This window comes from Mastomys coucha, unplaced genomic scaffold (assembly GCF_008632895.1).
Source record: "Mastomys coucha isolate ucsf_1 unplaced genomic scaffold, UCSF_Mcou_1 pScaffold21, whole genome shotgun sequence".
In the NCBI taxonomy this organism is placed as follows: domain Eukaryota; kingdom Metazoa; phylum Chordata; class Mammalia; order Rodentia; family Muridae; genus Mastomys; species Mastomys coucha.
In genome coordinates, this window is record NW_022196904.1 from 147616269 (window position 1) to 147633242 (window position 16974).

General features: G+C 42.9%; 1 protein-coding gene and 1 long non-coding RNA gene across 3 annotated transcripts in view; one reads left to right on the forward strand and one right to left on the reverse strand.

Moving 5' to 3' along the window:
- Positions 1-16974, forward strand: part of LOC116103624 (guanine nucleotide-binding protein G(q) subunit alpha) — a 263445-nt gene that overhangs the window by 241010 nt on the left and 5461 nt on the right. Inside the window, exon 6 of the mRNA XM_031389842.1 lies at positions 12969-13122. Within this exon, the coding sequence (XP_031245702.1) occupies positions 12969-13122 (154 nt within the window). The remainder of the gene's footprint in view (positions 1-12968; positions 13123-16974) is intronic.
- On the reverse strand, positions 5797-15053 carry LOC116103625. 2 transcript variants are annotated; one of them, XR_004123516.1, is made up of 2 exons: positions 14940-15053; positions 5797-6183 (listed from the first exon to the last, which is right to left on the reverse strand). It is a non-coding gene; the product is annotated as an uncharacterized LOC116103625 (long non-coding RNA). The 2 variants fall into 2 exon arrangements; XR_004123515.1 differs by having other exon boundaries at positions 5797-6248.

Consider the following 16974-nt stretch of genomic DNA (forward strand, 5'->3'; position numbering starts at 1 on the left):
TTCTCCCAATCTGTTGGTTGCCATTTTGACATATTGACAGTGTCCTTAGCCCAGAAGCTTGGAATACCCAAAATACAATCCACAAACCCACAGAAAACTCAAGAAGAAGGAACGAAATACCCATGGAAGGGAGAATGAAATACTCATGGAAGGAGTTGCAGAGACAAAGTATGGAGCAGAGACTGAAGGAAGGACAATCCAGAGACTGCTCCACGTGGGAACCCTTCCCATCCATATTCATTCACCAAACCCAGACATTATTGTGGATGCCGGCAAGTGCTGACTGACAGGAACCTGATATAGCTGTCTCCTGAAAGGCTTTGCCAGTGCCCAACTAATACAGAAGTAGAGGATTACAGCCATCCATTGACTGAGCACAGGGTACCCAATGAAGGAGCTAGAGAAAGGACCCAAGGAGCTGAAGGTTTTGCATCCCCTTAGGACAAACAACAATATAAACTAACTAGTACTCTCAGAGCTCCCAGGGACTAAACCATCAACCAAAGAGTACACATGGTGGGACTCATGGATCCAGCTGCATATGTAGCAGAAGATGGCCTAGTGGGAGGAGAGGCCCTTGGTGCCGTGAAGGTTCTGTGCCCCAGTGTAGGGGAATGCCAGGGCTAGGAAGCAGGAGAGGTAGGTTGGTGAGCAGGGGGAGGGAATAGGGGGTTTGTTCAGAGGAGAAACTGGAAAAGGAGATATCATTTGAAATGCAAATAAAGAAAATATCTAATAAAAACAAAAAAAGGATGTCAGGCTTAGCAGCAAGCTCATTGCCTACTAAGCTATTTCTCTGGCCCAAAATATAGTTCTTAACTTGTTCTTTTCTCAGTCTCTTCACCTAGAGAAATTAGTATTAGCATTCATTGCTCTGTTCAGGCTGGAGAGACTGCTCCACAGTTCACAGCACTGCCTGCTCTAGTGGAGGACCCAGGTTCAGTTCCCAGTACCTGCATTGCAGTTTACAGCTCTCCATAACCCCAGTCAGAGGATCTAACCTCCTCTTCTGATTCTCCCAGGCACTGCATGTACATGGTACACAGTCATACACTCAGGCAAAATAGCCATACATGTAATAAAAATAAATAAATCTTTAAAAAGGAAATTCCATGCTGTTGTGCATATAACAAGGGATAGTGGTTTATGGCCCCCCAGGACAAATCCGGCCCTACCCATAGCAGTATAGATCCTATTGTATCAAGTCATTATTATACAGAAGTATAACCTCTGGAATATAACATGCCAAACTCATTGAAGGACTTATATTCTGCATATGTTATGTGTTCTTTTGAAAACCCTTGTAAGCCAACAGGTTATACCACCTTGCTTCCTGGTATTCTTGTTTGATCTATTCATCTGCACCCCTGAATCTTGCCAAATGCCAAACTTACTCTCATTCCTTTCCTTATTTATCTTTTTTTACTTACCATCTGGTTTAATTGAAATTATAGTCGTATGCCTGCAGTCTACAGAGAGTAGAAGGAAGGGTAAGAGACACACAGTGAACCTCAAGGTGGAGGAACATGGTCCAGCACTACCCCAGTGAGCAGACTCAGAATGCTCAGTAGATAAAGCACTTGCTGCACAAGCATGTGGAAGAGTTCAAACGCAGGAGCCTGCATAAAGCCACATATGGCAGCTCCTGTCTGTAATCTCAGCATTCCTGTAGGGAGATGGGAGGCAGAGACGGGAGAACCCTCCAGGCAATGACTGACTGCCCCAAGGTTGTCCTCTGACCTCCACTTGTACATCGGCATTCACACACATAAATGTGCATACACATGAAGATGCCACCCATATGAATTCTTAACGATTTATCTCTTTGAACACAAGGCAAGTTAAATTCTGACTCCACTGATATCACCCCATCCTGTTAGCCAAAGAACCAGCCAGTCACATTTCTAAATCATGACCTACCCATAAAAGCATTTTGAGACAATAAAACATACTGTACTAAATTACTTCCAGCTATTTCATCTGACTTAGACTGCCCTATGCCAGTAAGCCAGGAATGTAAAAAATGTGTCAGGCTCAGTCTGAAGTTCTGATATTTATATGATTGGTTTTCTATGTCCTTTTCAGGGAACCCAGAATTTCTGGCTGAAGCCTGTTCTCTGTAATCCTTTGTCTGCATATTCCCAAAACCTGTTTCTGTCTCCTTTTATGCAAGGTCTCAGTTTGGCCACGTTACTGTTCATCACACATAGAATCAGGAAGAAAGGTAAAGCAATGAAGCTGTTCTTGGGCACACTTTGCTCCTGGCTGACAGCACCTGTGCAGGGATTACACCATGCAGAATCTATCACAGCCTGTGGTGGCTACATACCCAAGCTAGCTAGGAGAAGACTTTGAGAGTGGCCTGTTAGGAAATAGTTTTACAATAAAGTGGGGCTGCTTTCTAGTTAGACGCATACCAGTGCTGAGGTGAGGGGCTTCAATATTGTTTTAAGTCTTCTCTAGGTAATTTAATACGTAATGTGCAAAGTGGCAAACTAATAAGAAAAATAAGATGACTCCAGCATATTAGAAATGTAAACAGATTCATACAAAAAGATCAAAACCCACAGAAATCACCAGGCAGTTCACAAAAAGAGAGGACTATAGGTCAGCCAGTCTGTTAGAGCCATAAACCTAGCTGTTGCTGAGAGGAATTGAGAAATGCACGGTGCGTTGTTGCTCTTTCATTGCACATGTCGTCTTCTCTGGCATTGCACACCAGCTGTACTTTCACAGGAAAATGATTTGGAAGGATGGATGGGAGTCCTGGGGAGTAGTGCTGAGCACGTTTGCACATGCCTGGGGTGTGGGAGCTGGTGTACCTCTTGCAGAAAGCCGCTGGGCAGTCCTCATCAAGAGCTTGGAGAGCTGCTCTTGTGGTTCAATAGCCATTGATTTCAATTTAAATTTACCACTCTATCATTTCCTGCTTGTTGTTCAGCACAATTCCAGTGGGGTCAGCTGTTGTCAGAGTATGTCACTGACTGGGACCCTGGTGCCAGCATGGAGAACTCATTTTGCCTGACTCATGTTCAAGGAAGAGAAAAATCACTGAGCTCTCCAGAAACCTGTATTTTTTTTTCTTTGTTGTCTGTTTTGAGTTTGTTTCAGTGTGATTCTATCTAAATGTATCAAAGAGGTACAGAGGTGGACTTCAGCAAGTTAGATATTTTTCAGGCAGATCACCTAAGACAGTGGTTCTCAACTTTCCTAATGCTGCAGTCCTGTTTAATTGCAGTTCCTCATGTTGTGGCAACCCTCAACCATAAAGCTATTCTTGTTGCTATAATTTTCTACTGTTATGAATCATATCATAAATCAGGATATCTGATATGCAGACACAGGTGGTTGACACTCAAAGGGGTTACAACCCACAGATTAAGAACCACTGCTCTAGGATAAAACGGCACCAGATACTTTTCAGCCCAGTCAGCCCCTGGTCTCTTGGCACAGGTACTAATGGGTCCACTTCCCTTCAGGATTGGAGTCCACCCCTTCAGGTGGCCTATTGTATAGGTCCATAGTTGTTCCTGTAGATCTTTAATGACTGACTCAGAGCAGCATCTGTAGATACTTGTTGAAGTATCTTTTATATGAATAGAGACCAAAAGAATTTCAGATATTTTGGAATGCTGAATAAGATTTTGTTCTGACTAAACTCTAGAGATCTATCTTCATGGTGTGAAATGTATGACTTTTCCCACTTAGTGCTCCTGGAAGCAAACTGTAGCTATCAACTCTGAGGCTTGAAAGTAGAACACTTTGGTTGGCATTAAATGTAGAATAAAAGACGCATCCAATACTGGTCAGGGGACTGACAGGCTCCTGCTGTGTGGTGGGAGGAAGGACAGCACACTGATGAGCAAGCACACAGGATTCAACTTTGCAGCATGACAGAAGAGGATTCTAAAGGGAGTGGGGTGGGGACAGTTGTTTGGATTATGAAACACAATTACTTTAGAGGGAAAGGAAGGAGTGGTCTATCTGGAATTGGCAACAACTTCCCCAGATGGTTGCACAGAATAACAGGTGTGGATGGGGGAAGCAGGATGAAGATCAGCTACTGGAAAATCAATAGCATGTGTGCATGTGATGCTAAAGATCTGAAGCTACCCCACTCCAGTAAAGATTACTATCAGAAAAGAGAAGCATTGTGTAGAAATTAAAGATAGACTGTAACTCACTGACATGTCATCTTAAAAGGCTGGATATGTGCCTGTTAAATTGAAAGACCAGGGCTGGAGAGATGGCTCAGTGGTTAAGAGCCATCCATTCTTAACCATTCCGAAGGTCCTGAGTTCAAATCCCAGCAACCACATGATGGCTCACAACCATCCGTAATGAGATCTGACGCCTTCTTCTGGTGTGTCTGAAGACGGCTACAGTGTAATTACATATAATAATAAATAAATCTTGGTGCCAGAATGAGCAGAGGTCCCGAGTTCAATTCCCAGCAATCATATGATGGCTCACGACCATCTGTATATCTACAGTGTACTCATATACATAAAATAGTAAATATATCTTTAAAAAAGCAAAAACAACAAACTTCAAAGTAGTTCAGCTATCATTTCTTTAAAAAAAAAATTGAAAGACCAATGTTTTGTAAGATAGACTTTGAAAAGAGGCTATTGTTTGGTCATGTGACTGAACTCAAATGCTCCAGTACTGTGCATCTGCACCAGAGAAAGTCACTTGTTGGTTGTTTCTTCTGTTGTGTTCTTCTGCTCCCCTCTGTCTCTCTTTGACCTCTCTGTTGCTCCCAACTCTTTCCTCTCTCCCTCCTCCCTCTGATTTTCTTCTGCTATATACAGGCCCCATCTGTGACCTCATCTCTGCTTAAAACCTTACCTTGAGGCAATAGGCAAATGTGTTCTGTGACTTTGCCTCTCTACACATCCTGGGTGGCAGAATGTGCTGACCACGGGTACAGAGCTATCATATGAAAACATTCTGGAGCTGTCTTCAGGCCTGGAGAGCACACTTTATTTGATCTCAAATAGTTGCTTGCAAAGATTTGCAAAGACTAGGAAAATCATTGAGGAAACCATGTGTGTCCAGCTGGATTTGGTGTTCCTGTCCTCTCTACCCCTCTTTTCTGATTTGGGTAGCAGAAGGGAGTGACTAAGGAAGTAGTTTTCTTGTCCTTCCTTCTTTACTAATGCCCTATGTCTGTCATCTTCTTGGTTTTGTCTGAGTTAGGGGTGGGGCATTTTCTGAGATTTTGAAGATAACCACTTTAACATGTGGAGAATCTCAGAAGCATCCTTTCTCTGCCTGTGCAAAGTGGTAAGAAATCTAGGTAACTTTCCAGCTCTTTGCAGCCAGGTGTGCCTGGATTTTGGGTCATGGGAAGATGAGCATGTGTGTGTCTAGGCAGAGTTCCCTGGCTCCTTTAGAGCCAGATATTTCAAGCAAGTAAATGGCCTCACAAAGAGGTTGACATATAGTAGTTTTTACCCCAGTATCATGGCTGCCTGTGTGACTGGACTACAGGTAGCCATGGACCATTTGTTCTATGTTCACAAACTAGGAAATCCGTGAAAACTGAGGCTCAACCCCTTGCCCAAGGTCATGCAGAGTATTTATAGCAGAGTCATTCTCCAAGCCAAGTGCCCAGCTCCCAGTCCTGGCCCTTCAGCACTGCCACAGCAACACCACAGATTCTTAGGAATTCCTGGACATCTCCCTGCTCTCACTGCACCCCCAACAGTGTAGCTCTGCTGGAGATGCAGTGACAAACATAGCCAAGCTTTATATTTAATAATCAAGGGAGGAAAGAAATTCACATGAGACTTCTCATGCATGTTGCATTTATTAGGGCTTTAAACTGTCCTTTGAGTTGATGTTGCCTTAGTTGATCTGCTAGACAGATTGAAGTAGTAGAATTGAAGTGAAACAAACACCTAAGGGATGACCTCATGGTTCCTTGTTACAGAATTGAGTTTTTAAATGATTCACTGTTTGATGTGCTGCAAATGATAATGATCTTGCTTCAGATTTTACATAATCATGAGTTGTTACATACAGTAATGAAGTAGAAGTAAATAATTTGATTTTACTCTTTTAAAATAGTAAACCTTGTTGGTTTTCCTGAAGCCTTTGGTTCCCGTAGGTCCACTGCCACTGGAAGAGATGGCCATACCCATGAGCACAGGAGCAGCACAAACTGGACTTTCTGGACTATTAAAAAAAAAATGACAAAAACACAGAGTTGTAGGGGGTCATGTAGAGAAATGCAGGTAATTCTGGAAGGAATTGGAGAAGGAATAGAGAGTGAATGTAATCAAAATACATTGTATGAAATTCTTAAAAAATTTATATAAGTACTTTAAAATAGTATTTTAAAAAAATTACCAAATGTTCTTCAGTATATATGAAAAGAAATAGTGAAGTCTATGATAGCAGTTAGAAGTTAAAGCTGATGCTTGAGATGTTGTCTTGGATTTCCAAAGTATAAAGTCCTCTTATTTTGATGACCTTTTTTTCCAGTCTCCTAATTAGAATGATACAGATTAAAAACAGTGCCTTGTGTGGTATTTCTATCATGTGAAGTTCATGTAGGACCCGTGACCAAGCAGAAAATGGGTATAAGTGTGGCTGGCAAATGTCCTAACCTCTGAGGGTTAGGGTTAACAAATTCTATAAAGCGTTGTAAACTATTTTAGCCTTTTACTGAGCAATCTGCTTCATGAGCATCCTCCTGTGTACATTCTGTCTGTGCATCTGCTTGTCTGTCTGACCTCATTTTGAGTGTTCTTTTCTAATGGAAAGGACAAGGAACCATGTGTTTCTGGCATCAGGAAGTGACACTGTGGACCACTTACCCTCCATGTAAGTGGGGCTTTCCAGATAGTGTGGGGCTTCACTATAGCCTAGGAGCTTCCTGTAGCTTTCTCTTGCTTCTAACAGTATACCTCAACTGTAAACAATTCACAGGTGACTGTTAGCCCTCAGGCATTTCTACACCTTTGTTTCTTCAGCATCTTGTATGTACAAGCACTACTTTAGAATATATATGAACTCTAATTCAATATGATTTATCAAGCTACTAAAATGGGCAAAATTCAAGAAGGCAGTCAGGTGACTTAAGCCACATTCTTGTCCAGCCTTCACCTGACTGGGGCAGCAAGGGAATGAAGGAAAGACAAACACGCAGACATACAAAAAAGCTAAGATCCTGGACTCCAGTCATCTGGGCTCAGGTGGAGAGGTTGCAATGCCCAGAAGTTCTGCTCATGATATGCAGCTGAATGGGATGGTGTGGTTATTGCAGACGGTTGAACACGGAGGCTGATTTAGCTAATCTCATAGGAGCAATCTTGAGGCCACAAACATCCAGGAGGAGAAAGCTGTGGTGGAGAATTTATCCACCTGTTGTCAATATTCTCCCTCAGACACAAGAAAGGCTCTGTCATTCCTTTGAACCTCACAGGAAGAAGACACTGCCACTGCATGGGGATGAGTCATTGGAGTCCTTGGCCTGGCCATGCCATGTCAACAAGTACTCACTCAGGACTGTGCTCTCTCCCTACAGATTGTGTCATCTGAAAGAGTTATGGATCCTGTTGTCAGCTTGTTCTTTGGTTTGGTTGTTTGGTTTGTGAGAAAGTGTGTGTGTGTTGGTGCCAGAGCAGTGAGGTGAAAAGGCTGTTGAAAGCATTGTTCAGAGCTTAGTTACATTGACTGGACAGCGAAAAGCACCAGCGTGTGGAATGGGAAAGTGCAGCCTTTACCCATGAGCAGTAGAGCTATGGTGGACAGACAAGAGATGCTGTTGGGTTAGGCCCTTCAGTAACTTTTTGTGCAGATGTGGACCAGACTCCAGCCTGTGGAAAACTAGCTTTCAAGGGGACTAGGGCCCTGTGAACATGCCCTGGCCTGTTCCTGGGTGAGAAGGAACTTTGCACCCGAGAGAAAAGGAGGACTTCTTGGTGTACTGCACCTGAGTGGTCGCACAGGACCCCCAGTGTTGGAGCCATACAGGCTACAGTCACAGCCTTAGAGATGTGTGTGTTCTTCATAGAGCCTACCATGTTTACACCATTCTTGTCCCCAGTGTACACCCCAAATAAGGAGAAAATTATCTTTGTACCCTAAACAGAGGCTTTTCTTATTTACCTCACTGATTCCTGGAGTGGGAAGCCCCGGAGAGTGGTACACTCAGACGACAGCCCCTTCAGATTTTGGAGCTTATATTTCCCCTACTTCACACTCACTCTACAGCCTTTCATTTTGTCAAACATCAACTCAAAACCACCATCACCCTTGATCCTGCTCTGACTGATTCCCATCACACCCTTCCTTCCCATGTGAGCTGTGAGTCCTGCAGTGGTATAGCTATCTGCACTTCCAGGCAGGGGTTGTCTCTGTGTCTCCTGGCACAGAGTACCAGGCGGATGAGGGTGGAAGACCCAGAGGCCCAGAGAAGTGTGGGAAAAGCCACATAACCTAGGCCTGAAAGATTAGGAGTTGGAGCCCTTATGGGTCAGTGGGTCAACAAAGTGCAGTCACACCTGTGTGCTGGCAGTGACATAGGATCTCTATGTGGTGAACATTTGTGAAGAGATTCAGATTGGTTTGGTATGTGAATCAGGCAATGTCAAGCTGTGAATGTCAGGCTAGGACTGCCTGTGGCTAAATAAAGTAGTGTATTAGGAGATTGCATTACAGAGCAATACAGTTAGAGAGATGGTGAGTGGTAAGAACTCTCCTTGTGGCTTTAAGCAGTGCTCAACCAAGAATGAGATTTCTGGTCACATTATCCTGCTGCAAAGACAGACAGTCAGGGCCAGAGCTAGAAGTAAGCAGCTGTGGTTGAATACTACAATGTGGACTGGGAACTTTCTTTTTCCATATCTACATGGTGGCTCCAGAGAGTCTAGACACCTCTGGCCAAGCATGTGGCCTTTCTCTGCGACCCCCAAAGGAAGAAAGGCGAGCCACATCCAACCCTAGCAGGTGGCTTCCATCTCTTCTGCCCCATTCCAGCATTCAAAGCTACTTGGCTGGGTTCAGAAGTACTAGCTGAGTGAAAAGCAATAGAAAGGCCCCTTGGGGCTAGGTAGAGGCCACTTCAACTAGTTAATGCAGAATACTGTCCGGCACAGTGAAGCCTGTACTGGATCCTCTTTGATCCTCTTTGGCATTTTCTATTAAAAACCTAAGAAGAGGCTGTGAGAGGGCGCCACCCCCACCCAGCCTGCTTTGTCTTCAGAGTGAGCAGACACTCAATGCTTTCATCATTGCTCACACTTTATTTCTCCTTGAACCCTCCTATCCTTACAAACTACAAAAAGAAAGAGCTGCATGCCTCCTTGGACATACTGTTCCCTCAAAGGTTGGGTTTCTAGGCAGAGCCAGTTATTCGCCATGTTTATACTTGTGCTGCCTGTGAGCGAGGCTTGTGAAAACCTTAGGAAGTGCACTTAAGATTTACCTCTGCTTCAGTACAGAGCACATTGCTTTGTAAATACTTTTCTCCTGGGGATCAGGCATATAGAAATTTCTCTCAAGGAATAAAATCCTGAAGTAAGCCTTTTACCTCTTAGAAAAGAGAAAGAATAGAGCTAACACTGTTGGGATATGAGGTGTATTACAGCTCTTTTTGTAAAGTGAGCTGGGATAGCACTCCTTCCTGTTGCCTATTGCCATGGGCCACCCTCCCTACTGTTCAAACCTGAATGAGCCTCAAACAGCACCCCCTCCCAATGGAGCTTCAACAAGACTGATTCTTGAGCAGGCTCTGCCATCAAAGCAGCCTAATAGCAGTAGACCTGAGCAGAGTGACAGCTTTAAGCAGGTCATTTCAGGGACCCAGTGCTGGGCTGGAGAGATTGTCCTGGCAACCCTCCTGTAGGCTTGGTGTAGGACTTGAGGCTCAGTTCACACTTGAATTTAACCATAGAAGCAGGAGGTACCTTGTGATTCCTATCTCTGCCCAGAGTCTAGCTGCTGGCCTTGAAGGGATGCAAACCAGAAAAGACCCCAGTTAAGGCTCTTCCCTAGGAGCCCAGCAGCCCATTCTAGAAAACTGGAAGGACAGAGTGAGTTTTTTTGCCAAATGGGCTTAACCCGCACAAAGAGGTCCACCCATTAGACGGGACTCCTTTAAAAAGCCACAGTATATCTTTTTAGAACTTTTCTAAGGTAATCTCTCACCTAGGGGCACCGCTTCCTCCTCAGCCCATTCTTTCATCTTTCAGTGCTGGGGGCCATTTTTCTCTGTGCTGGGAGCCTGCCTGGCCTGGAATGGTTTGAAGTTGGACACAGCATTGGATGTAGAGGTAGCTTTAAAGACGGATGGTCTCTGGGCATACTTTTAAAAACTGATTGCCTCTGGCCTTCTAGTGCTCTAACTACACTGAATGTTTGCTGATAGCGTCTTAAAAATCCTAAAAACTTTCTTTCTTATTCTGAGGTTAAAAACTGCTGGCTTGGGTCATTAACACCTGTAGCCTAATAGCAGGGGATTGAGTAAAGGGTTAATGGCTAGGGCTCTTTTCTCTCTTGCCCAGAAGCCTCACCTCTTGCTTGTCAGGCAGGACAGTTGGTTTAGAGCCATATACTTTGCTGAACCAGGATAAGAAAGTCAGGCTTGCAGAAGGAAAAACCTTTATACAAGCAAATATTAATAAACTCACATACATTCATATATACGCATTTATACTTATTTGTTGGGCCCAACAATCTATCTAATCAACTTACATACTTACACACATGCATCCGTGCTTACATATGCTTATGAAGCATATATTGGCCCAGGGGCCAGTGCAGAAAGTACTCACTCATTCTGGATAGAAAATGAGCTCTAATCTTTATTGCATAGAGAAAGAAAAACATCTACTCTCTTAGTGCTAAATGAATTAAACCAAAGTCTGTATGAAAAAAGCTTTGTGCTCTTTAGTAAGACTAAGCCTGACTTTCTATTAAGAAAAGACCTGTTCAGTCCTATGGTAAAGAGAAGCCTGCTTACTCCTTCTGTTCTCTCTGTGGCTTCTTCTCTGTCCATCTTTCTCTCTGCATTCTGCTCCTGCCCCAATGTCCTCTTTATTTCTTTTTTTTTTTCAATTGTATATTTTATTTTAATTTTAAGTTTTTAAAATTTTTTTATTATTTAAAGGCATTTTATACATCAAACATATTAATAATATCGAGTATTTTGAGAACCAAATAATACATAAAAAATTGTTCAACTTTTATATTCATATCCTTTCATACTCTAAAAATGTCATTAATGTATATTTAATACTATCCATACTTTTTAGCCTCTCCTAGATGGCTCCTGTCATCTCTAGTCTTAAAATTTTTAATATGTAAAATCTAAAGTTTCAGTAAAGTCCTGTGTCTCAGAGAATATGAACTCCAAGTAGGCGCAATGGCACATGCTTATAATCCCAGCACTCAGGAAGTTGAAGCAGAATGACTCTGAGTTGGAGTCCAACCTGTACTTCACAGCAGCAGTACTGTCTCAAAAAAGTAACAAAATAAAATTTACCACTGGCTGTGTAAAAGGCATGCAGACCAGAAAATGCATTCAAGGACATACATGTAGTTGTATGAAAGATAAATGTCTGTGCTGAAATGAACACTGTTACTTGAGCATGAAGTAATGGTTCACCGATATTTATCTAAAATTGTGAGATTTGGCTGGGTATGGTGGTGCAGTCCTTTAATCCCAGCAAAAGGGAGGTGGAGGCAGATAGATCTCAGAGAGTTCAAGGCCAGCTTGGCCTACTTATGTTTCAGGCCAACATAATAGAGAGACCTTTCAAAACAAAAAGGGGAAAATCCTTAATTAAATAATTAATTAATTTAATTACTTATTTAGGGGGCTGGCAAGATGGCTCAGAAGATAAAAGGTTCCCCCAAGCCTTCCCACCACAGTGTAAAGAGAGAGTCGTCCTGACCTTTATACATGTACTGTGCCATAGCATGTCAACACACCACATGCATGCACACACACACACACACACACACAGCTGCAAAAGCAACATCTGGCTGAGGAAGAAGCTGTAAGGCTCTGTGCCCTTTTGCTGAGGAGTCTGAGGAGTGACTTGACTCAAACATGCCCTCCATTACCATCTTCACCTATGGGAACATGCTAGCTGAATTTCTCCAGAACCCACCAGGGCTTCTGTCACCAGACTAAGCTTAAAAGTCTTGCCCCTGAAAAGCACACTTACAAGTGCTGTGGAAGAAACACTATATTTTTTGCCAGGCAGGGTGATGCACACCTTTAAGTCCAATACTAGGGAACCGAAGTAGGTAGAGTGCTGTGAGTTCAAGGCCAATAGAGTCTATTTAGTAACTTCCCAGCTAGCCATGTCTTCAAAACAGACAAACAAAAGCTAGATTTTTATCACCAGGTTGTTAGTTTGTTTTATCCATAGTTGTGCAGATGTGCACACAGTGAAACATGGAGAAGGGATGCACCAAAGAACAGTTGTGAGCCCAGGTACAGGCCAGCTCAGGTATGTGTATGTGTAGATGTACATCATTGTCATCGTCGGATCCTAGATATGGTTAGGAGCAATTAAGTAACTTTGATTTGGATGCTTAAGGCATAGTGAAGCTCCAAATAGATGTCGTTAAGAAAATACAAAGTGAAGCCTGGCTTTGTGCTTAACTCATAGCTTAAATTTTTGGTTATGAGTGAATATTTTTGGTGGAAGTGTATTACAGTATGTCAGCTACAACCTGGTCATGTAGGCCCTGATTACTTTCTTTTCAAACCTAAGAACTTATCTCAGCAGATATTCTTACTACTGTTCTCTTCTGCTTGCTGACCTGAGTTGGTGTAATGAAAATAGGTGTTGAGTGGTGCCAAGTATTTGCATATAAGTCCTGACAGCTTTAAAACTTTAAAATTCAGAAGCACACGGAAGATGGATTAGATCAAGAAAGCAGCCAGGTCACCAAATGTCTCATCAGTAACTCATTCCTGAATTTCTGATTTTTTTCCCCAGAACCGAATGGAGGAGAGCAAAGCACTCTTTAGAACAATTATCACATACCCCTGGTTCCAGAACTCTTCTGTGATTCTGTTCCTAAACAAGAAAGATCTTCTAGAGGAGAAAATCATGTATTCCCACCTAGTCGACTACTTCCCAGAATACGATGGTAAGTGGCCACCCTCTGCCAGCCTTACAGCTGTTAGCCCTAGGACAGGAGGCAGCATGCATGGTCCAGTCCCCATAGCCATGAGCCTGGCGGGGGCAGGGCGGAGGTAAGCAGCACGGTGCAGTGTCTGGAGTCACAGGGTCCATGAGGACATGTATGCTACAGTTGAAATTACTGTTCCCTGACTTGTAATGACATGAAGCATTTTATATCATTAACTAATATTACCAGCTATGGGGAAGCAACAAGTTCTCTGATGTTTCAGAATAACCAGCTCAGAGAAGGAATAATTCACTAGATTTTTCTATCAGCAATTGTAATTTCCAGTTTCCCTCACTCTTATTTTATTACCTACCTCTGCCTCTCCCTGGTTAGGAGCTCACCTCTGAAGTAGGTATAATGAATTCATTACTTTCTGTTGCTGGCCATGACTAAGGAACTTAGAGAAGGTAAAAGTTATTTGGGATTGTAATTTCAGAGGAGGAAAGAGCCCATCATGACAGGGAAGCACGTTAGCAAGCTTCAGGCATGGTGGCCAGAGAGGGGAAACTGAAAGGTCACATCTTTAAAACACAAGCCAAAAATGGAAGAACTAGGTGTGGGGCAAGACTGTAAAGTTCAAAGCCCACTCAAACTTCCCTAGATAGCACCACCAACCGGGGAACAAGTGCTGAAACATCCCAGCCTATAAAGGCTGTTCTCATTCAAACCACCACATAGCCTGAGGGCCAAATTCTAGGTTAGGCCCTTTCTACCTATAGTAATATTTAGAGTCACTTGGTTTTCCTGGCTCTTTAAGTCTTAACTATGAGATCTGCTATAGGGTAATAGAAAATAATTGTGATGTTAGTATGGTACTTTGACTATCTAGGCAGCATTTACTTTAGGGCAACCTTACTAGCAGAAGACCTGGGATGGCCTAGCAAGGTTTGACTAAATGGAGAAGGAAGTCCCATCTTTAGTGACAGCAATGCTCTTTAAATACCCATGCTGCAGCACTGGGGTTGCAGAGCTCTCTTGAACTTGCCTTGCACTGCTTTCATCATTGAAAAGTAGATGATCTGCTGGGCAGTGGTGGCGCACACCTATAGTCCCAGCACTTGAGAGGCAGAGGCGGGCGGATCTGTGAGTTCAAGGCCAGCCAAGGCTACACAGAGAAACTCTGTCTTGGAAAACCAAAAATACCTAGATCTCCTAGCTGTACTGGGTAGTTCTGAACAACAGGACGTCACCAGGCTGAGGAAAGCTTATTGACTTACTGTATCCACATCCAACCTCCCAACAGACCCAGAAGGCCCCCTATGCTCTGTAAAGCTTAAACCAGCCGACCGTACAAGAGGGTGCCTCCTGTTTGTGAAAACAGGGCCCCCCTGTTTTCCTGCTTTGATACAGACAGTTAGCATTGTGCAGCCACAGAGTAGAAGCCCCTGAGCCTAGCTGCTCGCCTGCAGCCAAGTGATGGCTGGCTACACAGCATTTCAAGATTTTCTGGGGAGGTCTTTGGAGGACTGCCACTTTCTGTAGTATTGTCCCAAACCCTTAAAACTACAAGTGGTTTCCTTCCAAAGGGAGCTTATTATAAATGTTTTGGAATTTGATGATGATTTTAACTGTTGACTTTCTACAATGGACATATAATGCCCAAAGGAAATATGGCCACAGCTAAGTTAACAAAGGCGATGATTTTGTTGCTCTTGGGAGAACAAAGTTGTCATTTTATGAGATCCAAAGGCCTTGGCAGATGAGCTAGGACTGCAAAAGCTCTTCAGTACACTATAGTGATAACCTGATAATAAGCTTATTACATAGAGTATTACCAGTTTCACAGATGTACATGTCTTCCTTTCAAGGTCATAATCAGATGGATGTCATCTCTTTCTCTTCAGGAAGAGAAATTACTATGTCTACATAGATTTGAACTACAGAATTGTTCCTAGAGAACTTGGAATTCTGGGCCTGTTGTGATGTGTTCAAATAGCAGAATAAATGCTTAAAACAGCACACCGTGAGTGCACTTCAGTGAACCCAAATCTATTTCTGATATTCTATAGACTAAACACAATAAAAATTGTAGTCTTTCCCTTCCCAAACAGAATAATAATAGATAAGAAAACAGCAGGCTTCGCAAGGTGGTGTTGGCGCACACCTTTAATTCTAGCACTTGGGAGGCAGAGGCAGGTGGATTTCTGAATTCGAGGCAAGCCTGGTCTACAGAGTGAATTCCAGGATAGCAAGGGCTACACAGAGAAACCCTGTCTTAAAAAACCCCAAAAAAAAAAAAAAAAAAAAAAAAGGCAGGCTTCTTACATTCCTGCCAGTCTGTTAGTCTCATTTTAAGTGTTTTATGCTGCTGTAGACCCTGTCAGTTAATGTAGTACATTGCTAAGGACTGTTTCATGTATGTAACATCTTAATAATGACACATTTTCATTTTTCATGTTAACAGCCTTAGTCACTGACTCAAAGCGCCCTTGTTAATACTGTACAAATGAGAAGACTCTGGGCTTTATAGCTCATTCTTGCAGCTTCCAACAGTGCGAGATGTAGGTATGAGCCCAAATCTGTAACAGGGTTCATCTGAAAGTTCTCAAGCTGTCTGCCTGAGACTCAGGATGAAGGTCCTTAGCATCGGTAGTTAGGCCTCAGCAGTGTTCCTTTGCATAGAACAAACCCACATTGTGAATCCTGGGAGGTCCTGCCCCAGTGGGAGGAAGCAGCACATCCTTTCACTGTGTGGAACTGGCTTTCAGCTTTGGAGAGAAACTGGCGTAAAGTGACACAGCGCACAGTACCTGAAAGATGATGGTGTTTTGATGTTAGTAATTTAGACGTTTTAAACTCACACTTGCCAGAATCTGTTTAAGTGTTAAACTGACTGAGATGTGCCTGTGATTGACCCTTCACAATTAGTAATGGCTTAGGGCATGTCACACTAAAATATCATACAGAGCATTTAAATTATGATTTAAGTATATAACCTCATGACATTAATTACATTTTGACACTCTGTAGCTGCTGCCAATGTTTCCACCACTCTAGCTCAGCAATCACACCCATTGCCCCCTCCCTCTGCACACTGTCCATTTACTCCACTTTCTGTCTCTATATAAGACACAGCCTAGAAGTTAGTTGCACAGTATTTATCTGGCATGTTGATTTAAGAATAATATTTTCAGCTGGGCAGTGGTGGCGCACACCTATAGTCCCAGCACTTGGGAGGCAGAGACGGGTGGATTTCTGAGTTTAAGGCCAGCCTGGTCTACAGAGTGAGTTCCAGAACATCCAAGGCTATACAGAGAGACCCTGTCTCAAAAAAAAAAAAAATAGTATTTTCAAGGTTCATACTTGGTATACTTTCGATTATTACTTCCATTTCTTATGTCATCTTTGATTTATCCAATCCAGTTGAGTCACTTCTACCTATTAGTACTTATAAGGAAGAGTACCGTCCATTCACATACAAAAGCCCTCCTTTCAATTTATTTGAATGAATTGCTAGGTTGTATGGGGATCTTATCTTAGCTTGGGGAAACACTGAGCTGTTTTCCATGGAGGGTACACCACTGTGCATATACCAGTGGCAGACAGGTGTGCACGTGCCCTGTTGCCAAGACTTGGCGTTTCCCATGTTACGTGATAACCAGCCTAGCTAGCAGATGGCAAGACTGCCTCATGATTTTACTTGGCATCTCCCTGAATGAATATCAGAGTTAAACATCTTGTGTGCTCTCTGTATGTGCATACCTTCCTTGGCAAAACTGTCTGTTCATGCCTTTTGTCTAGTTTATATAGTCTTTATATATTCTAGGTGCTAAATTCTTATTACACATGAATTGTATGTATTTTTCACTT